This window comes from Argiope bruennichi, chromosome X1 (genome assembly GCF_947563725.1).
Source record: "Argiope bruennichi chromosome X1, qqArgBrue1.1, whole genome shotgun sequence".
Lineage (NCBI taxonomy): Eukaryota > Metazoa > Arthropoda > Arachnida > Araneae > Araneidae > Argiope > Argiope bruennichi.
The window spans coordinates 133,654,098-133,679,202 of NC_079162.1; the positions used below are offsets into that span (position 1 = coordinate 133,654,098).

Below are 25,105 nucleotides of genomic sequence, written 5' to 3' on the forward strand. Positions count from 1 at the left end.
AAATTCTCCTTCGACTTTATAAAAAAATATGGATGAATCTCTTAATGATATTAAAAAATTATCACATGTAATTATACTGAAAGTTCTTTAGGTGAGAATATATGCAGCTAAATTTTATCAAGATTTAATTAACTTATATGAGGAATATAATTTTTTTATCTTTTAGAATTAATTCAGTTATATTTACAACACTTTGAAGAATTAATCCATACAATTGACAATAAACATGAACATGAAAATATATCCGAGACAAGCGAAATTGGGATTTATAAACTACTATAGGAAAATATTTATTAAAATTTTTCCAAATAAATGGACATTCTAAGCTCAACACTTTAGGCTCTCTGGAAACTGCTCCCTTCAGAAAATTAAATAATTTTGAAATCGATAGAGAATATAATGTAACTGAAATTATAAAAATAAGCATGAAAATGGTAAAAAAAAAAAAAAAAAAAATATTAAAAAAATTGGAGGGTTAAAAAATAAATATTTGGAGAATTTAATATTTTTCTATCAGAAAGCTGTAATAAAAAATTAACTAAAAATGAAATGTAAGAACTCAATACACTTCCTGACTTGAAATTATTTCCAAAGAGAAAAAAGACAGTGGAAAAGGAAATGAAGTGCATTTGTTAGAAATTTTTGTTAGAGATCCTGGGTGGTGATCTTTAATTGTTTTTAAGGATTATATCATTTTCCTTAAATTTTATCAATATTATTTTTTTTATCAATGAAACCAAGTTAAAATCCTTTTTTTTTCAGTCTTTATGTCTTAATCTTCAATATTTTTTTTTTTTAAATCTATGAAACCAAATTCATTCTTAAATGTATAAAATGGAATATAAAATATTCTTCGTATAAAATGGAGTAGTAGTGTGTTTACACACGTTCTGATTTAAATTTGTAAATTTCTCTATCTTCTCTCGAATCATTTGAAAAAAATCTTATTTTTAAATCTTTAAAAAAAATCACATTTTAAAAATTAATTAAATATGTTTATACCCATTAAAAAATCTTACTTTTTAAAAGATATTAGATATATTCAAATCAACTTATTTTTTCATAAACTTTATGAATGAAATGAATGAATTACAGTCTTGATTAATAATCCGTAATTTACTGCATAAATTTTCAACCAAATTTAAGGCTAATAAAAGAACTAAAATATTCATTTTCATTCGTTATCTAAAATTGTTGTTGTACTTTGCTGGAAAAATATCACTTAAAATACGATTCAGTAATTTCAAATTGGATTTGATGAAGTTGTACAAATAAAAAAAAAAAAACTTATTAATTTCTTAAGTCTTTTAAAATATTTTAGTACTTGATTCATTTGTTTCAAAAATTTTAACCATACTAAAGTTTACATAGCAATCAAATATTTAACACACACACACACACATTTTTATTAAAATATTCAAGAATGTGATTAAATATTTAAATATTGTTATTTTATGGTTCAATTTAAAAGTAATTTTTTTTTGCCATTTTTATTTCATTTTCTTTATCAAGTACAATATTATTCTTTCAAAGACGCCAAAAATTTATTCACATTATGTAGCTCAGTAAACCTAATAATATTCCATTTAAAATGGGATATTATAATCACTACACAATTATTAAATCTATTCAGTACAAAATAATAATTTTCCAGATGATTCACAGTAGAGGATAATTTAGTTTTTAATCATAATTCAACATCGCCTATAACTCATCTTACATTCATATATCATTCTTTTTCAAGATAAGTTCATTATAAAAGAAAGAAAAATACCATATGAAAATCCAAAGAGAAACAATTTGTCAATGCCAAATACAAAATTTTATGAATGATTATGATTTTCATTTTGGTGTAGAATATTTATTTTATTATAATTCATCAAATTAATCTTGTAGATCATTTGAATGCTGAACAATTAAACAAAAAATTAAAACACATTGACACTTCAATTGCATAAAAATTTATTTCATTTTATCACTTGTTCAATCATACATTTGTTTCAACAGTATATTTAACAGCAACAAATTACGTGTTTAAATTGGCACTATACAGTTACACTGAAAGAAAATACACAAAAAGTTATGATAAAATTTCATGACTATTTATATGAAACTTGACCAAGGCAAATATTTTATAATAATAACAATTTAAATTGAAATAATACTTAAAACATTCACAATATTGCAAATATAAAAATGAGGAAATCCAAACAAAGATCAGCATATTATAATACAGTATCACACATATACCTAAAGAATGAGCAATGATTCCATTAATTAAATTTTGTTCATAATATAATTATTTTAAGAGCAACTAAATAATATGATGCAAGTTCTCTTTTTCAGAGAGGAAAATTTTTTTTCAGTCTCACTCTCTCAGTCATAAAAAAATATATCCAATATTTATTATATAATGAGTAAAATCTTCTACAGTTAAAAATATTTTTTAAGTTTTCAAAAATATTCTTTGAATCATGTTTAACTGCAATATTTTAACTTCATAGCGAAAAAATTTGCTACATCTTAGCAGCATTTCCAATAAAAACGTATAACATTGTCTCACCTATTATAAATACTAAGCAATGACAATCAACGTATGCAAATTTTTAAATTTTAGCTCTAACATTTTTCAATTCCATAAAGAAATTTCGAAATACCCAAGATTCATACCTACTGAAGAATGAATAACAATAAATACATAAGCTATAAAAATGTAACATGACAATTCTTAAAGACTTATAACAAAGTAAAAAGGTAATATATTTATCATCATACAAATAATTATTTTGAAATACATGGGAAATACACAATAGTTCAAAATATAAGATATGAATTTGAAGAGACACATTAAAAGGAAACTTCTTGGCTGATGAACAGAGAGGTATTAAAAGTTTTATAATATGGAGTAAAAAGTATCGCAGAAATCAAATTAGTAAACAAAAAGCAGTGATAAAATCACAAAAGTATTAACCAAATAAGGCACATAATACAGTAACACTGTATTAAGACGGCATTACAGTATATAAATATATATCTCAAACTGTAATATGCATAGAAGTTGACATAACATATAAGAATATGCAATAATGGACAATTGACACAAATAAGGAACACTATTTTGAATTTTTAGATAAAGGGTATAGTGTGGACAAAAGTCAGTCTAAAATTGCAAATCTTATAATGTGCAAAAAAATTATCTAAAAAACGCTTTTTTTCTTTTACAGTTCTCTACATCAGTGATTCTAAGTCTGCGATGTAAAATATGCATTTTAGAGGTATTGAATGCTTCAGTAATTGGACATCTTTAACTTAAGCTTAATAAATCTTTAGAGGTCAAAATTTTAATTGATTACTTATGTTCTATTTCTGCATTTGTACAAATTTATAGTTTTCAAAATAAAATTTAATATAAAAATGTCAGAACAACTTTATCTATTTTTCAGATCTAAAGGGCATAAATCTGAGAAATCTAGAAGAGAAAGCCTTCTGTCTAAAGCAACATACATATACACCATTCTTCAATATATATATTAAATACATAAAAAATAACTAATACACAATGAAAGAAACATAGCAATCTTCTATAATCAGCGTTAAAAAATAAATGACATTAGAATATTTGATAAAGAAAAATTCAAAAACATGAATTTAATACTTTTAATAAGCTCTATAATATTTCTTTAAATCTACACCTAACAATAAGTCACTAAAAGATAAGTACAAATAAAAACAACATAACTAATAAAACATGATAATTATAAAATTTGAGGAAAATTTTGATCCAAAATATTCATAGTAACTGTAAAATTAATTTTTTGTAAGTACTTTTAATTAAGATAAGTACTCATAATACTTTAACACTAATTAGGAGGAATGCAAAAAAATGCAAAATAGAACTGCAAATAGCAATTAAAAATACCAATTAATTTTTGTTCATAAATACAGTTCTATACAATAGTGGTATAACAGCTTTGACTAAGAAATTAGGGAAATTGATAGCAAATCAATAAAAACAAGAAGCGTATTTATTTTTCCATTATACTATCGAGTTAATCATTACCAGCGTATCTTTGTTTCAGTCAAAAGGAATAAATATCTCTGAACATCAAAGATAATGATATTAATATAATAATCCCCCAAAATGAACTTTATCTTGAATATAAAAACTAATTCCCGTCCGCTGCGGTTTCTTCTTCAATAATACTGTTAGAATGGAGGTGATGAAAAGAAGTAAAAATTCAACGGAAAATGCTAAATGCCCATATATCATGTAATTCTAATTCAATACTTACATATTATGGTTTAAAATGCCTATATATCATGTAATTCTAATTCAATACTTGCATATTATGGTTAAAAATGCCTATATATCATGTAATTCTAATTCAATACCTACATATTATGGTTAAAAAACGATATATAGATTAATTTAACCAAAAGCTTTCATACTTTGAACAATACAGTTATAAAATTAAACTAACAATTTTTGTAAAAGTATAAGACTTTCTCAATGCAACATATTTAGAAATGTATAATTCTAATTTGAAATTGTAGATTATCATTACAATAAAGTTTGATAAAAAAAGCTGTTCCTTTAACATACAAAATTTGATCGTAGGGTTTTTTTTTTTCTTCTTTTCTTTTTTATATATTTACATTAGAGCTTAAAAACATTGAAAATTGCCTTACTTGGTAGCAATTGCAAGCAAATTTTCAATTTTTTTTTTTTTTTTTTAAAGAAGAAAGTAGGTCAGCAAATTTATTGCATGATTTCAGAATTTCTCTTTAAGTTTTCCCAACAAGAAACTCAAAAAGAAATACAAAACGGTTAAAAATAAGACTAATTATAAGATTCTCTTTAACTTTCGTGTTGGATAATAAAACACTGATAATAATACAAATACTGTCCTTTAATTAAAATATTGTCCTCGTTTGGGGTTGTATGGCAGAAAATGAAGTAGGAGATCATTGATGGCATTATGGATAGACTGGTATTATCCTGCCATTTTAAATAACTTATTAAAAAGTATTAATTAATTAAGACTAGAGTCAAACTTCATCTTTCAGCAAGACAACAATCCGAAGCATACTGCGAGTATTATCAAGTATAACTTGATAATACTCGCAGTATATTATCAAGTATTGATACTCGTATATTCCAAGTATTGATATATCGAGCATATCTTGATATACTCGAGTATTACCACTGAAAGAAACAGCTACACACACCACACTAATCTCCAGATTTAAATGCTATAGAAAATGTATGGTCTGAGTTGGAGAAATGCGTTCATGAACATGAAGTGATAAATAGAGGATCTCATTCTCTCTAGAAATATAGAGGATCTCAAGAAAGTTAAGGAAATAGTGGGCCAAAATTTCAATTGAAACAATCCAAAATACTGGTCATATCCATGCCTAAGAGATTATAAGCAGTGGTCCAGCCAAAAAGTTTTGCAATTAAATATTAATTTGCTTATCGTAATAAAATTAATAAAATAGCATGCTCATTTTCGTGACATTCTTTTTCATCTAAACGCTATATTAATAGATTTTTCTATAAAAATTCATTGTTTCATAATCTTTGCTTCGCATGCCGGTAGATTGATATAATTAGTTAAAAACACAATTTCCTTAAAGCAACATTTAACTTATTAAGTAAAAATATAGTTTATACTTTCATACTCAATTTAAAATTAATAATATAGTACTATAAATATAACACTAGATTTTTTATAATTAATTAACATGTATTATATTAATAATTATAGTTAGTATACTCAATTTTGGGACTGACTCTATATGTAAATGTTAGAAAGCAAAAGTATATAATTCTAAGATGTTTAAAAATCAAAACTGAATTTATTTCCTTTTCTTGTTTTGATAAGATGTATTTTATCAAGATTCGGCGACATAATGTTAATTACATTGAAATAATCGCAGGAGATGCGAGTAATTAATAAAATTAATTTAATCATGTTAGTCCTGTTCATTCCAACTGGAATTTAGTATGAACGATTTTTCGACATTTTCATTTGCTCTAACTTCTCGTTTTCGATTTATAATCGAAACTACTCGACTTAAACGGTTTTTTTTTTTTTTTTTTTGCACTATAAAAGATAAGCGATGCAACGTGCCAGCTGTTATCAAATGACGATTTCGAGTACATATAAGCGTTATATATATATATATATATATATATATATATAATTAAAGAGAGAGAGAGAGAGAGAAAGAGTAAGGAAATATTTGAACGGTTTAAAAATAACTTCCTCAAGTATAAAAAAAAATATAAATAATACTTGCTTTAACTGCAATAAATAGCATTGAAAATCATAATACATGCAATTAAATTTGCGCAATGTGGAAAACCTTTTTTTTTTTTTTATTGTTATAGGTACCTCTGTAACATTATTTTCAATTTCAAAACCATAAACCTAAAAACATCTTGCTCCATTGGAAACACACAATTTCCACAGTTTATCATCACTTTTTAACAACTTAACAGTTACAATATGATGGTGATTTCAATATTATTAATCAAACTGAGTTTTGTTCATATGTTCAATTTTCTCTCTTAAAATCTAAAATAGCATTTAAGATACAAAATAGATAATATAAATTTTCTGCATACAATTAATTTATTAATTTTCTATAGGAGATATCCGCTACAAAATTTAAAAAACTGCAGCATAATCAAAATATTAAAGCTTTATATTGTGATATTTAGACTGAAGATTTGAATCTAAATATTTTTAATTGTCCAAATATTTAGTTAACATCTGAATCAACAAGATCAAACACAAGAGCATCAAAATCCAATCTGATATTTAAATATACTGAAGCATAAATAAGATAGGTGCTATTTAATGTTGAACATTGATGCTAATGCAATTTTTCGTTAATTTATGCATTTTTCCATTAGCTTTCTTTCGCTGACTTCTCTTCAAGAATTGTAATTTATAATACACGACCTTATGTTTGCCTTTTATTGTTTAAAATTTTTTAGAAGCATTAATAAATGTACAGAAGACAAATTCAGATAAAATTTTGACAAAATGAAGAGACAACTCTGAAATTGAATATTAATAACAAATTCGATCTTGACTAATTCGATTTATCAAAAAATATGAATTAAATAAAACTGAGTCTCAAAACAAATTCAGCAGGAAATAATGACAATTTTTATACTGAAATAACAATACAGATTTGCTCATAAATTTAATAATTTTAATAATAATACAAAATTAATAAATAAATAGTAAACGATTTTAATAAATAAGTAATACTAATTATTTTCCTAAAAATTTTAATAAATCTAAGAATAATACCAATAAATAAGAAATTTAAAAAAGATACGTTGCAGTATTTTTGGACACAAAAACTGCACATTAAAAGAACTCTTAAAATAAATTGAATCCTTTAATGCATTCAAATCGCTTTTAAAAAGTGATAATTTAATGCTTTTTATGGAATACATTACACACCAATAAAGTCTTTAAGGACAGAGAGAAAATTACACATTGACGATCACCGAGGACACGAGATGCGGAAACATTTGACTACCGAAAATACAGTTTCTAACATATTTTAATTCAGACTTCGAATTAACCAAAGTAAATTCAAAATATAAGATTAAGCGATTACTATAAATGATTTTTAAAGATTTTGATAATTTGAAATTACTCATCACCCAAATAAGAGCAACTGTTAAGTGGAAAGGAATAATGAAAATCCCATCGTATGGCTATCTAAAGGTAAAAACATAATTTCGGGCTTCCTGGCGAGTGTCCAACGTGCTTGCATATCATGCGAGCGACTTCCCCTATTTAACAGTGGAATAAATAACAATGTGCCCTCCAAGCCAACTGAACTGTTAGCCCAGTGAAAGAATCATATTTACGCGACTATCCAAACAAGTTTTTAACTACAAACTAATCTGATCCTATTACATTATCGTCATATTCCTTTTAAATGAATTGAATGCAAAACATCAGCAAACATTGTAAAATTTGAAGATTCCAAAACTAATGAAACCAAGCTATCATTAAGGAGTTTATCTGCAATTTTAATCAAAGTATTGTCTATCACAATCTCATCATTTAATACATGAAAACTAAACAAATGCAAAAACCAAGTTTGCAAAAGACCACAACAACGTCTGTAATGATAAAGCAAAGCTACTGAATCTGAAACATTGATTTCATAACAATTTTTTTTATATTTCCACACAAAATGAACTCCTCCATAAAGCACTCGATCGGCTCTTACAATATATTTAGATCGATATCCCCAAGCCCAAGGTGTTTTTTGTCGTTTATTATTATTTAAAATACGAAAGATGGAGGAACTGTTTTTACCATAAGAAAATTCGTCACAAAATAGCACCATAGGAATAATGTAACTCCCAGCATTTTCATATTTTTTGTCTAAATATGAAATTAAAGAAGTAATGTTCGAATGAAGCTTTGGGACAATAAATTCATCTATATCCACTATAATAGTATGACTAAATTTATATCTACTTTGAACAATACAGTCTTGAGTGAATACAATTTGGCCATATTCATGAATTAATTCATCATTAAGAGGTATATCCCAAGGGTTAATTTCAATACTTAAATTAGTATGTTTAAGATATTCAAAAAATAAGTTAGTTGATTCAGAAATATTAAAACGATAAAATACAAAATGCTGAATACCCATAGTTTTATAATATGACAAGAATTCTATTACAAAAATGATAGAAAATGATCCATACAATGGTCGCACACATAAATTCACAGCTAAATTAGAAGACACTTTTGGAATCAAACAATATGTTGGTAACCATGTTGATATAGAAAATTTGTACAATGTTGCATAATAAATAGAAGTAAAATCAATTATAAAATCTTCCACAACGCAATAAACAAAAATAGCTGTATAAGGTTTAAAATGATGTTCAGGCAATTTTTCAATATATGCAAATCCTAATTCTTTAATAGTGGATTTTTCTTTTAAAGCACATTTCAAATCTGACAAAGAGGAATCAGTATCAGTAATATTCATTAAAGCTACTCCAATAAACTGCACACAAACTGAAGATTCAGATATTGTAGATGGACATTTATCAATATAAACAGAGTATATGAACACATCTTGAGTGATTTCAATCCAACCTTTAATATGACTAGATGATTGAATTTTTGTATACTTTAAGAAGTCGTTCATTTTAATTTCAGCATTGAAGACTATTTCTTTTGACTTGATATCGTTATTTTCATATACAAAACAATTCATCGGTACAGGATACATATTTGCTTTGAAATAGGATATGATGAGGAGCATGACTATAGTGTACGTCAAAATAAAGATTAAGCTTGTTTTGTAACGATATATACTCCATGAAATGCGTAAAATCTAAAAAAAATAATGATAATGGAGATAACGATAAATACAAATATGGGAAGAATAAAACAATAAATATAAATATGGGATATAATAGAAAAAATCTACAAAAAATAATGATAAAGAAGATAATGATAAATATGACAGTCAATTTCTGAATAACATCAATGTTTATATGAAAAAAATTACGAATCAGCAAGGTTTCAAATTTTACGATATAAATTCATCAAAAAATCCTATAAACAACAATTATTTAAAAAACTTCACGCAGAAAATTTTGTTAATAAAACTGCTAATCAGATAATTGCTTTTACATTCAAATCAATTAAAATTATCAACATTAATATCAAATTCAACCATTAAAAACCATGTTACAAGATACCCAGAAAAGAGCGGTCAGTTTTTTTTAAAAAAATAGAACAGTAAACAAACTAGGATACTTAAGTTATTCTTGAATGAGATTAATGAGTTAAGTCCGGATCTTTTCTCCGGATCTCTATATTAGTAATAAATTTCATTCACAAATGTTGCTCCAGCTTCAAAAACATTTACCAGCATCGCAAGCAATGGCAAAATACAAGCAAACATGCAAAATCTGCAATGATGTCACTGCAATTAACGGGCTGCACATCACAGCTGATAATTTTTTTCAGTTCTATCAGCATTACTGGATTTTGAAGATGTACAACATCTTTCAAATGGCCCATGAGAAATCCTCTTGATTAAAATCTGGCAAATCCATAATCATATTAATAGTACAAGACTAAATAAATATCATGGAGTAGTTAATTTTGCAGGATAATAACATCATGGATTATCTAATAAGGCTTTCCATTAATAAGGTTAACCACAAATTGGTGTGAGTTTTTAATATGGTCACTTGATTTAATTGTATGTTCTCATTGATACTTCTACAAGTAACAGCTGCCCTTCCAATAATTTTTTAATTACTGGAAGAGCAGTTGATGGAAATTAGATTCAGGGTATCAAATTTCCCAAACCTAATCCAGGGCATCTATTAACCATTGGTTGAGAGCTTCGGAAATTAAGAACCACCTTTCGGTTAAGAAAAGTATTAACAAAATTTCTGGAATTTAATCGCATACCTCTGGCAAAATCAATCAATTAACAATCACAGTATGCTTAATATTCTATGGAAAAAAATCGTCAGTCTTTTTATACACATGGTGTAAATATGGCGAGTAATGGTGTAAAATCCAATAAATCCTTCTAATAATATGAAAGAAAATAAGTTTGAAATAAAATACTCTAATCGCATCTTTCCCAACGAAGATCTTCGAGTGATGTAATTGGACGCTTTTCACCAATCCAAAACAGGCGTCCTTAGCCAGACATTATTTGGGAATAAGTAAAAACTAATTACATGTTCAAATAGACATGTGAATGCGTGAGTTTTTTAGATTAATATTTTAAATGAAATAATTTGAAACACTTGTTTTATACGTTTTTCTTTCCAAACAATTAATGTTTTATTTTATTTTGTATATTATGATAGCAGGAGAGAAAATAATCAAAGGCAATTTCATCGTCATGAGTAAATATGTGTTATAGTAGTCTTCCCTTGTAAAATACATTTATTTGCGCTCATTCTCATAGGATATTTGGATTACCCTGCTCCCGACCTGTGGAAATTGAAGCATTGAAATTATTTGGATTATGTGGCATCCCTCCAGAAATTTGAGAGGTGGGGATATTTGAAATTGAAAGCAATTACTCAATTAATTGAAAATTAAAAATGACCGAAGTTTTTTTATAAAAAGAAACACTCTGCATTACGAACTGCTGTCACAAGAGATATTCTACAATTTGACAGAGGAAAGAAAATCAAAAGACCCTAATGATGACGAAACTGAAGAACTTTTTAATCAATTAAATGGTAAACTTGAAAATTTGAAAGCGATGGATAGGATTTTGGACCTCTGCTCACACCTTCGAATAGAGAATTCAGCAGAAACAATAGAATATTATCGGGAAGAAATCATTCCATGGAGATTTCGAGCCAAGAAACATTTACGGAAATCCAATCAATCCAACTTTAATTGCGATTTAGGCTCAATAACAGAAACTGTGAAAATAGCAAATGTAGTAAACATAAATTATCAAAAATAAATATTACCAAACTTTATAGGGAAATAAATCAATGGTCATTTTGGAACTCGTTCGAAACTGCAACATTCTATTGATAAATTTGCATATTTGAAAGGTTGATTGGGATCAGCAGTTTTGGCGATATGGAAGAATTCACCATCATTGCTAAAATTCGTGCAAAGAATTTATTTGAAAGAAAGGGCACATTAATGAAACATTTACAGAAGTTGTTGACTGTTATTCCTCTTTTAAAATATTCAAACGATATTAATGGACTAAAAGAATATTTTAATATGTATCCAATACAAATAAGAAGTCTTACATCTCCAAATGTCACATTTGAAAATCTCACCACTTTATTATGTCCATTAATCAGAAACTGTTTGCCATATGATTTGGTTCTTGAATTCAAAAAAGGCGTTGATAGTTATGAATATAAATTAAACTAATTACTGCAATGCATGAACAAAGAAATCAGCGCTCCAGAAAAAACTGAATTTTTGTTGAAAGGGCAAAGTGTTACCCAACACAATAATGATTTCCAAGTGTGAAATGCTACGCCAAACAATCGATACTGTGGCAACACCAACAGAATAAAATTTGATACTCGTAAAAATTCTTCAGATTCGAATAATTCCTAGCGGCTCCCCACAGCGGCGAATATTATTGCAATTTGGGAGGAGCAGGTTAATGAACCTTGCGTTTTCAGGGGACAATATTCGCACCCCATGCTAAATGCCACTTATCTAGAGAAAAATCAAAGAACGAAAGGAAAGATATTCTTATGAGAAAAAGTGTTTGATTCAGGTATTTAAAAACTTGTCATCGTTTATCTCGCGATTATAGAACAAAATTGAATCCTTATTATCTCTATGGATAAAGCTGTAATGGCATATTCGGCTTTTTAGTGATAATTCAGTAAAATGAAATCACAACAGAACAGGATAACACCCTTTTCAGTAGTTCGAGTTTGAAAAAAGCATCTTTAAAAATATTAATTGTACGTATTAAAGGGGTAACGGTCAAATACTCTAATGAGAATAATTTTCGATTCGGGTAGCCAAAAAAGTTACATGAATAAATATATAATTAAAAATCAATTAAAATTTGAGGGAGGAGAAATAACAAATAATAGGAAGAAAATCCAAAATAAATAGGATTGTTTTGAGGAATAAAACGCGATGAAAATCAAAAGTATGTCGTCAAGTTCAGTGCGGTTTTCAGTTCTTGAGAGACTGAAGCAATGAGTAAAAAGTACATATACTCATTCGAAAATTAACGAATGCCGGATTAATGAACGAATCGTTCGTGCAAAACAACAGGGGAGTTTTAGAGCACTCTTTACATAGCCCTGGATTTACACCCTCATATTTTAATCAGTTTTATATACTTTAAATGTTTTTCGTCGGTCAAAAAGCTGACTCTGAAAACGACCTCATAAGAGACAATGACTTCCTATGAGATTGGTAGTTTCAAACGCATCTAGGCGCTGCGGTAAATACCTCAACATGAATAGGAGTTTAAAGGATTTAATCAATAAACCTGGCCATATCGGTAAAAATATAATTGACTGGAACATCTCAGCATTATTCTTATGCTCATTACTACAATTTAATTGGTGCTCTTAAAGAAAACCAGAGGATGGTCTGAGTATTGATCTCATCAAAAAATTATAAATCGGCAATACTTTCATTTCCATTTCAAATTGCCATTTTATTGCATTTTTTAAAAGTCTACAAAAACTTTAAAAATTCATAAAACAAGAAAAAAATCCTAAATAATAATTTAAAAAAAAAACGATTTGCAGATTTAGCATTGATAAGTCACGGAATTTTTTTGATAAGAAAAAATTTCAAAAAACAGCCGACAGATGGCGCTGGTACAAACGACTTAGTTGGAAATATGCAAATGGGATACGCTCTTGATTCAGAACCAGTTTTCCGTCGCATACCATGTAAGTGAACAAGGAATCAGCGACTGTTGCACTACGAAAATTCCGACTTCAGAAAAGTGTGAAGACTGGAAAAGAGCTTTTAACAGTGGTAAGCTTTATAAATTTGTTCAGTGATTTGAGGAACCTGGATCGATGGAGGATCGTATAAGGTCCGGACAACCAAGTCTAAGTCAGATACGTTTAGCGCACGTTGCAGCAGGAATAGAAACATTAGCATTGGGATCTTCTGCAGGGATTAACAACAGCGCAAGGGAAACTGGCATACGCTTGGGCTTACTACCATACTCAATATGTAACATTCTTCATGGAGTTCTTCATCAGTATCGATACAAATTACAGTCTTGCTACGAGCTTTTATTGTCGGATACCGTAAAGAGAGAAGAATTTGCGAGATGGGCTCTCTCCAAAATTGGACAAGATCCCGCCTGAGTCTTTAACATCTTGTGGACAGATGAAGCTCGTTTTTCGCTTCATGGCCACATTATAGTTAACATTAGCAGACGTTGCAAGTTACCATGGCCTCATCGGTCTCCAGATCTGACACCAGCAGACTTTTGGCTAAGGGGAAATTTAAAATCCCGTGTGTATCGACCACTCCAACCAATCCGTCGAGAGCTGTCACGCATACAGCCGGATATGATGCACTTTGCCACTGCTGGATTTGTGACACGCCTTCAATGTGTTATCACCTATGGTGGTAGACATATGGAACAAATATTGCTATAATAAACGATTTGGTATCATTATTTTTGCTATTTATGAGTCTTTTCTTTCACTTATGTACGAATCGCAACTTATCGGCTGTTTTTGGAATTATTTTTTCTTATCTTAAAAAAAATCCCGTGACAAACCTACAAATCGTTTTTTATTTTGCTTAATTTTCCGGATTTTATAAATTTTTTAAAGTTTTTAGGGACTTTATGTCCATCTTGTATTATTGTGTACTAAACTATGTGCGTTACTTATTGATATCTCCTCGTAAGTCAACGGTCAATTGAAAATAAATAATGGCATCATTATCGAATAAAGAAAATGTTGAAAAACTAAACTCCAATAATTATGCAAACTGATTGCTCAAAAAAGAAATTATTCTCATTAAAGAAGATCTGTATGAACAAATCACAGAAAAAATGACAGAATCTAAAGGAGTCGATCGATAGAAACGCGATCAAAACGCAGAGCTAACATAAATTTATCCAATAAAGATAATCAAATTATCCAAATAAGAAATGAAAAAAACAGCAAATGCAGCTAGGTATGAACTAAAAGAAGAAGAAAATCCAGGAAAGAACACATCTAACTAGTATATTATTTTTACTAAGAAAACTTTATAGTATAAATCTAGAAGAAGACGGTAATATGAATAATCATATCATGAATTTAATGGAGTTAATCCATAACTTCGCAGTATCGATGAAAATATAAATGACTCGCATATCTCAGCATTACTCTTATGCCCTGTACTACAAAGTTATGATAATTGAAATACTGCTCATAAAGCAATACCAGGAAACGAAATGAATATTGATTTCATTAAGAATATACTAATTGACGAATATACAAAATAACTGGAGACATTTCAGAACGAAACTAGTAAAGCGCTTTAAAATAAATGCATGTATTTAATACCGAAAGTAAATTTTGCACCTATTGTCATAAAAAAAATATGCAAAGTCTAAATGTCAGCATCTTAAATATAATAGCGGAAATAAACAAAAACATTCAAATAAAATAATTTTGACCTCAAGCAAATAAACTATAAATCCCCTTTCTGCTTTCGTAAGCCATCTGATGAAAACGGAAAATGAATTATCAAAAATAAATGACGCTGAGTATTCTTTACTTGCCAATAGAAAAAAAAATAAAAAACGTAGTCATTGATAATAGCTCAAGTAGCAGTCTAGCATTTTCAAAAACAAACATCTCTTTACAGAAATAAATTAAGAGCAAATGGAATCAATATTAATAGCGAAGGACTGTAAATTGTTTATTCATCATCACGGAAAAGTTTCTTCTTTGAACTATGATTTTGGATAGAAAATTAAGTAATGTTCTCTGAAATAATATTCTATGCGCAGAGGAAAAAGGGGAAAAAAAGTCGTAGCAGTTAGAAAAGCCCCAGAGAATAGTAGTATATGATACTGGAGAAAAATGAATGTAAAATAATGCAAGGTGAGAAAGAGTTCTTGCAAAAGAAAAATAAATAACTCTCTTTATGAAGTTATTTTAGATAATTCCAAAAATAAATTTTCTCTCCAGTTGGTCACCAATGGTCGCCTATAGTGACATATACTACAGTTAGAGCGTTTTTGGCTGCAACTGCGCATAAAAATTTAAATATTGCATATGTTAATATAAAATCTGCTTTCATAATGAAAATTCGGAAGACGAAGTTTACCTGTCACAACCTGAAGGTTATATTGAAATATCACAAAAAGTTTGCAAACGACTTAAGATCATCTATGAATTAAAATAAGCAACAAGAGCTTGGCATCTTAGAGAATAACTTGAAAATTATGATTTATCCATGTCTAGTATTGGAAATTCAATGAATATAATTGTCTATGTAGATGATTTGTTCTTAGCTGGTAAAGAAAATAAAGAAATTCCTTATTGAACTAAAAAAGAAACACGAATAGAAGAATATTGGCGAAGTAAATTATTATCTGCGAATAATTATTGAAAGAAATCAACCAAATTATATAAAACTAGAAAATGATCTGTGGAAGAACAATACCCAATAGAGGAGCATTGTTGTATATATTAACTGCACCACGACCGGACATCACAATAGCTATCAACAACCTGAGTAGAAGCAATGAGAGAAAAAGACTGGAATGTAGTGAAGGGGATAATATGATATTTGAAAATTACAGCTGAATTACAACTTGTTATCAGTAGGATAAAGATCTAATCCTGACAGCCTTCTGTGATGCAGATTGAGCAAATGACAAGACAGAAAATCAACTGGTGGAAATCTGTTCAAAATGGGGAAGTCCTATATAATGACTTTCGAAACGTCAGAACTACGTGGCATATTTATTTATAGAGAATGAATATGTTTCAACTGCCAATGCTGCACATGAACTCACACACTTGATCAATCTAATGAAAGACTTGAACTTGTCACAACTTATGAGGACAATTAATCGTGTATATACCTGTCATAGTCTGACATGTATCATTCACGAACAAAACATATAGACGTGAAATTTCATCACCTGAAACACCTTAACGAGACTGGAGTGATCGATTTAATATACTCTCAAAGCAAGAACATGATTACAGATATCCGGACAAAACCATTACCACCTCTAGCATTCGATTATCATTGCAATTAACTTGGAACCAAAAACTGTTGCTTTTTCGGAAAACAAATAAGTTTTATAAGTTTGGATTTATATATTTTCATTAAAAAGAGAACCGAGGAATATTTTATTACACCTGACAGATGGCATACTTTAAAATGTTGAACTCTACAGTGTAAAAATTTTTCGCACTGATCTTCTTGCTCACTTTTCCTTATGATTTTTATTTTAGATGTAATGAATATATTAAATAATGTTTTTTAATTGAAAAATACATATACTCATGCATTTATAAAAAAATTAAATTACTAATTATTATTATAGATGCCAATCACCACTACAGAAAATAGAAGGTTGAATCACTTTTCACATATGTATTCATAAAATTTCACAAGGTGTACAAACAACAATAACTTGAAGATGCAGTTTTCTATATCTCTTTCCGAAATGATAAAGATTTTTAACGATGAAACTTAATTACTCATCGATAAGGGGGAAAATGGTCTCAGACAAGGGCTTGATTCCCCCCTCCCCTAGTGTCGCCAACTTTGACGTCAAAGGAAATAAAAAAAGGGTGGGCTTCAAAAAGTTATGAGATTTAATTGCCGTAGATAAATTGTATGAAACATTGGATTTCAAAAACCATAGAACCGTGAAGGAAAAACATGGTTTTCTCCATCTCAATTAAGTCCCAAATGTTTTTCATTATTATTATTATTATTATTAAGAAATTTACACAAAAGACTGAAAATTCACTGAAAAGAGACTTTCATATCTTGAATGAAAAGAAGAAAAGAACAGATCATAACGAATGTCTCGAATGCATTCTCTGTAATAAAAAAGAAGCGGCATAGGAGATCCTTTGAATTCCGATTCCTAAAGAGCAAAATTTTGAGTACATATCACACTAATTTCACTGGTTCTCTATCAAATTTAAGAAAGAAAAATCACCAAATATTCATAGTACTAGATGCCTTTACTAAATCCGATACCAACGGTGTTTGTTGTCAAAACACCATTGGCAGCAGAGGCACTGCAAAAGCTTCAAATCTAAAAAGCTGTCTTTGGCAATCCTTTCAGAATTCTTTCCGACAAAGGTTCTGCCTTCACTTCTAAAGACTATTGCAAGGACGAAGGAATTCAGCACGTTCAAATCACATCAAGACGCCCTCATTCGAGTGCTTGCAAAATTATCAATGGACGTCGCTGCGAAAGGGGTTCAAGTTTGTGCAAGATGTCCAGTGAATCATTAACAACTCTATCAGCAGATCCACCAAATCCGCTCCCTGAGTTGATGACAGGTGTGAAGATGCGAAACAAGGCATATTTAAGAATTAAACAAATTCTTGATGAAGAATTCCTGCACTCCATGACTCATGAGAAAGAAACTATTCATGATGAGACCAAAGCAAATATCGGCAAATTGCAAGAGAAGAAACGACGCCAATGCAATAGATGTTGTAGAAATGTCTTATCTATAAAATAAAAGACTTAATAGCAAGTAAAGGAGCTTTGAAACCAAGACCAAAGTTTTAAGGACTTTACAAAGTGATCAAGATAAAGCCACGTTATCGTTCCAACATAGCAATAGTAGGATCCAATGAAGGGCCAGAAGCAACTTCTATTTCAGCTGACCACATGTAACCGAAGACTGGAGCAGTTGCAACTTGTGATTAAAGCATTCTAAAACTTTTTTCAACATTACATTTTTTTTTCGGTCCATTTTATTTCAATCTTCTTTCTCCTTTCCACTTCATTTGTATAAGTATGTGTTCGGAAAACCTTACATGTCGATGGTCGAGCGATATGGGAATTGTTTCTTCACCACAGGTCGCTTTCCAATCTCAGCGATCGCAGTAGCAGTGTGAAATTTACACATCATAAGGGAGGCTGGATTGCAGCTCTCAAAAAGAGATGATCCATTGAAAAAATTAAAATTAGAATTCTAGCATAAAGGGATTTTTCAATAAAAATCCAAATGAACCAAGTGTAGGTAGAAAGGCTCATTCTGGATAGTCAAATATAACCGAAATATATTTCTTCTTCGTCATAGAACTTTCATCTGTAAATTTTCATAACCATCTTTGCACATAATGAATAAATTGAATAAGCTATTGTAGGGGACTGATAAATCCACTAAACCCCCAAACATACATATTTAAGACAATACACATATTTACACACAATATATGCATACCATACAATTTAGATTTTTTTTTTTTTTTTTTGATTATCAAAAAAATTAAGACAAAAATTCTTATCTGCTTTTAAATGTTTGGTTATAATTTATTAAGTAAAGGATGACAGCTGTTGAGAGAAAGATTAAGCTGTGGTCTATGATTAAATTATCAATTTAGAGGGTGATTATAATCAAATTATAAATTGTAAGAGTTCAATTATGCAGAATAATGATCAAGCACCATTTTGTATACATATTCTTGAGATAACAGGTAATTGATTTATTAAGAAAGAAACAATAATTCACATTTTGGCCACCAGAAGCAAAAGTAATACAGCATTCTGAATTTGGGCAGTAAAACAAGAATACAAACTAGAAAATAAAAAGAAGGGGTATCAAGCATAATTGACTAATATTTAATGAGCATTTTAAATGAATGTATTTTTAATAGTTAAAGTTGATTTAATAATATTCACAATTCATCTTCCATAGCAAAAGCAGTGTGATTATAAATTATGAAATTTTTTGTTGATCTGCTTTTAATTATTTTGGATCTTGGACATAGGTACAATTAAAATATCTTGTCTATTCAATAAATATGAATAATTTAGCCAATAAAAATAATATACATCAATAGACATGATGCATTTTGCATTCAATTCTGCCATTTTCAAAATAACCATGGTATATATTCAAAGGAAAAATGCTAAACATATTTTGTAAGCTGAATTAGAAAACAAAAGAAGCAAATTTGAAGGGTGTGGACTCACACAGCAGTGCTTAATACTGCAAATGTTTTAATTAAAAGAAACTTATCTATAACCATTACCAATAAATCTGCTATTTTGTTTTAGATTGTTTATTATTTTCAATGAAATCCTAATAATCAAATAACACAATTGTTGCTGTTTTTCAATAATCAGTAACAATGCATGCACCAATTACACAGTTATCTAAAGGTTTCTTACAATAGCATTTCAAATAGCATAATGTATCTCTGGAGTAAAAATCCAATTAACAGGGGCATTTTTTGGGGGGGGGGAGGTAATGCACAGTTAAAATATTCCAATATGTTCAAGAAGATAAAATAAATATTAATAAGCCTTTACACCTCAAATGACTACCACATTTGCTTTTATAATATACATCATATAATTGCAAAAAAAAAAAAAAAAAAAGTTTTATAGTAGTACCATTAAAAATTCATAATTAATTATGCATTCAAAACCAAACTGCAATAAAATAAATTTCTAAAAATAATTATTTAAAATCATTATACCACATACCATTTTTGAAATAAGAGTACTCCACCAGAAATGATGAATTTTCCAGCATCAGTTTGAAAACAAATACATTCTTCTTCTTGTATTATAAATGGAAGCTTTCATTATTTGCTTCAATTCATACCAGATTTTGTTACAAAGTTGAAGGAATTTTGATCTAAATTTAAAAACATATGATCAGAAACTATTTATTAAATCAATAATTAAAATTGTTTTCATTTTCCACAGGCAAATTTAAAAAATAAATGCCTGAAATTGCCTTCGAAATTTTAGATTTTAAAAAAATACCACTTAAAGTTAGAATATAATGAAAAAAAAATCATCCTGGGCTGTTCTCCAAATAGACAATGAAGTAAAGAATTTTTTAATTATGATGCATTGTTTTTAACTTTTTTATGTCAATATATGCTACTCGTTCTATATTTGCATGCTTACAATAAATGCAGTGAAAGCCACAAAATCAATCTATGAAAACTTACATTATATTAAGTTAAATTTTCTTAATCTCATGAGTAAATACGGGAATAGGTCATGAATTTATAATTTAACACATGTTATTGTAAGAAATCAACAATTTCTTTTATGCTCTTAATATACCATAACAAAGGCTTATGCTTAACATGTTTATGCATTGGTTACTTATATTATACAAGCATCACATAGAAAAAAAAAATTCTTGGCAAGTATTTTTCATTTTGTACTCCACAAATTCGTCAACAATTTTTAAATTTTGTAATTTAATTAAAAAACTTATTATAATTAATTCTAAAGCTTAACTATAATGCAAGATATATATATGTTTGGGAAAAGAAATAGCTTAAAAGGAAATCAAATTTTTATTCTCTTTCAGCATGGTTAAGGGCGAGTTGAATCACTAATAACTATTAAAATTTCTTTTTATGTCCATAAGCAGAGGAAATGGCACACTCAGCATAGCAAGCAAATAACAGGAAAAAAAGCAATGTAATGCAATCAGAGCATAAACAGTTTCAAAAGGGAATTTACCCTAAAACTAGCTCTTATTTTAAACTAAGCAGATGAAGATCATGGCTATGATGGTTATTTCTTTTTTTAGGCTTGAGTAGATGAAGGAGTAAGATGAGTGTGGGAAAACCATACAGTATGCAATAGGTCAAATGAAGATGGGATTCATATGATTAGAAAATACTTAATTTTAAAAATGCAGATAAATTTAAATTCTTACATCTCTCTCTCTCTCTATATATATATATATGTAGTATAATTTTGGCAGTTACATGACCGAAAGGAAGTCACTTTTTGAATGAACTTAAATTTATTATACCATAGGACGTATAATTTTTACACAGAAACAAAGGTGCAATGAGTACATTCGCACTAGAAGACATGAGCAAAAGAGTCGGTATTTTTTCTTTTTGTGGGTTTATTACAAAATTCTGATAGGGATTTTTCTGACATGTGTCGACTTAAACAAGAGAATCTTTAAAAAAGATGTGTAAGTATTAAAGATTTTTCTGTCTTTGCTCATGGTGCAGGAAACAATTGAGTTAGCAATTTTTAAAGCATGTAAATTTTTTTTAGTTTCAATTCATTATTGAATTTTTATTTAATCAAAAACTTCAGATGACAAACTTTACATTAATTATATTTCACATTTGCATTTCCTCAAACTCTGATCTCTCATGGTTAAATAAATAAAAGTTAATCATGACCACTTTATTAAGCAAATGAATCTTCACACAATATTTTATAAGGGAAAAATTAGTTTTTCTCAATTTCCCTCAGAATATCAATACGAAATCAACAAGGGATATTGAATTTTAAAAATTCTAGGGATTTTTCCCCCCCTGACACATCTATTAATAATCATTTGGATGTATAAAATGTTTACATTTTCCTTCTATTCAATTACATAATATTATCTAAGTATCAAAAAATATATAATAAAAAATCAGATATTGCAATTTTCATCCAAAAGACACACTTACAGAACTAACTTTAAAACTGGTTAGGAAAATACTATTCTTTAAAAATTCTTAAATTTCGCAAAACATACAAAGCCAATTTTTAACTGTGAAAATGCCTTTCCTCAGTAGATTATTTTTGAAAGAATTTACTTCTGAGAATACCCTCCTAATCGGCTGATAAGCTTAGTAAATAATTCTTTGAATATAATTTTTTTTTAGCAGTTTTCTAATTAGAAATGAATAAACCAGGAAAATACTAAGATACTTTAGTACAAAATACATATAGATGTGCTAGAAAAACAAAATAATCATGAGTCAAATATGCTTTCACAGTAATATCAAAAATTTCATGGATGGGACGATTCCCCAAGAACAGCATGCTTAAATAATTAAAAAAGAAATACTAAGCATTTAACAAATAACAAATATAAGAAACAAAATTCTAATTATGAAAATATCTACAGATGTTTCCATAATCAATTTATTTCATTCATATTTCTAATACTATCCAGCATTTTTAATAAGAGAATTATACATACGAAGTGTTTAACAATGTTGATGATAAGCTAACAATATTTTTCTGAAAAATGATTTAATGCACATTTTTTAAAAATTGAAAATGCAAGTCAATAGAATAGCATTCAGCAATTTCAACATATTTAGGAAGATTCAAATAATGTCCCTAAAGGTTTGAATCTGCATTAGTAAGAAAGAAAATATGTATATGGATTGATTTTAATTACATTAACAATTCAACTAATAATGAAAAATAAAATTTAAATAATTATGCAATACTTAAACATTTAAATATATGTTTATGTTTCTCGATTACCATGAGCATCTACAAACTCAAAGTTATTAACAAATATGACCAAACATCTTTATGTCAGCAAATTATTTACTGCAATTCTCTTTTAATATATTATTAAAACAATATATTTTAGATAATACTATGTTTCAAACAAAAATAAACTGGCAAAAAAATTAGAAATCCTTCAATGCTTATTAATTTAAAAATAAATAGTTTTCAATTACCTTACAGAATACAGATTAGTCTAATTGTCATTAATTAGCATTGATAATTTCATATTGACTAACTAGTCAATAAATTAGGGATATTGGCAAAACTATGCTTAAATATTTAAAACCAAAAGGCATTAATTTATTTAATGAACACTAAAAATAGATAATTTTGAAAGAAATGAAGAGAAATTGATATCAGCATTAGTCTATGAGCAAAGTTTAAATAAATCCAATGGAAAATTGAATTTTTAATATTACTACCTTAAACAAATTGTTCTTATTGTACATAAAATTTCACATTCAATTTATGTAAGCATATAAATATTTGTCAACTATCAGTTACATTTTTCATTTTTTTTAAATTTTACAATTATTAAACAAATTTACACTTCAGAATAATAAAATATTTTTCATAGTTAATAGATTTTGTTTTTCAACTCGTGCAGGAAAAAGTATACGATAGCCAGAAAGTTGTTTTGTACATGACAAAATTAATTTTTATTTTAAAAATTAGGTTTCTTGAAAGCACACATTTAAAAGATGTATGCTAATAATCACTTCAAATTTTAAAATAAGAACTATAAACTTTTAAAACCGATCTGCTTGGCATGCAATAAACCTAATATAAATTTGTTTATATGTTTAAAAAACAGTAACTTTTCATGTTAAGTACAAGCAAGAAATGAATGCATATTTCATTCCAAATTTTTATTAGTAGAAAAAATAACTTATTAAGAACTGCAAGACTTAAATTACCATGTAAAACTGTACAAATGCTTTTAATTACTGATTTTACAGATTTGTTTATAAGATTTTTGGTATATGTGCTTACTTTAATTATTTTATCTCAAATCATTTGAATTTAATCAAAGTCAATGCACAAATAAACCTTTTAAAGGGTACAAAATGCTTGAAAGAAAATATTCGGAAACAATTGCATATCAGAAAGAATGCAAGTAAAAGTTTATTATTTTACTACCATTTTTCATGTCGAAGAAGTATAAATATCTAAAATTGGGTCATATCAAAATTTTATTTCAACGAACGAAGGAAACGGTATAAGTACTAAAAACTCCAACAGATATTTATTTTATTTTATTTAATATGAAAGCTTACTTTTTAACTTTACTTTATAAAAATGAAAACTTGCTTTTTGGGAATGAAGCTCTTACTGGAACGTGTTTTTCAAATGCCCACTCCATTTTACATAACAGTAAAGTACTTTTAAATACGCCTCTAAATTTCTATAGTGCATCAAGTTTGAAATCATCTATGGTGATGAGAGATTTTTTTAAATACAAACTTAATCAACTAATATTAAATTTCTTCGAAAGTTATTTTCTAAATAAGACCAATCGATTATTGCATAAACAAAATTCTAAAAATTCGAGAAAAAGATCAGTTTGTTTAGAATAATTGGCTGTTTCCTCTCCGTAAAAGAGAACTATGCCGACACCAATATCAACAAAAAGCAAGGTTTGTTTTGCTCATTCTGCATCGAGTTCTTGGATCTGATGCGTTCAATTCACTACTATCCTTCAAATCTTTCGTTCACAATCCGTTTTTTAAATGATCCGGATCAAATTGTGAAAACCTGAAATCAATCAAAACGCGAATTAACTTGGTAAAACGTTTTAACTAACAGCGCTAGGGAAAACCGGTTTTCTCTAGTTGTTACCAGTTTTATCTAGATAAAACCATATGAATCTAGATTTGTGAATTTCTTAAAATCTAGATTCTAAATCTGACTTGCAAAATCTCATCGGTGTAGTGCTTGAAAAAAATAAAGATGGGCTGCATAACATTAGTACGAAAGATGGAGTTCTGTATTCGAGGTAAGAAATGATAGTTAATTAGTTCAGTATTTATTCGAAAAATATATGGTTATTATTTATATTAACTTTAAATTCTAT

At 28.1% G+C, this 25,105-nt stretch overlaps 1 protein-coding gene across 1 annotated transcript; it reads right to left on the minus strand.

The window, feature by feature from the left end:
* Positions 1 to 7,375: 7,375 nt before the first annotated feature.
* Positions 7,376 to 24,667, minus strand: LOC129958774 (uncharacterized). Its single transcript, XM_056071448.1, has 3 exons — positions 24,309 to 24,667; positions 20,227 to 20,380; positions 7,376 to 9,402 (listed from the first exon to the last, which is right to left on the minus strand). The coding sequence occupies exons 2-3, from the start codon at positions 20,227 to 20,229 to the stop codon at positions 7,960 to 7,962; spliced, it is 1,446 nt and encodes a 481-aa protein (XP_055927423.1). The 5' UTR covers positions 20,230 to 20,380; positions 24,309 to 24,667; the 3' UTR covers positions 7,376 to 7,959.
* Between the last annotated feature and the right edge of the window lie 438 nt (positions 24,668 to 25,105).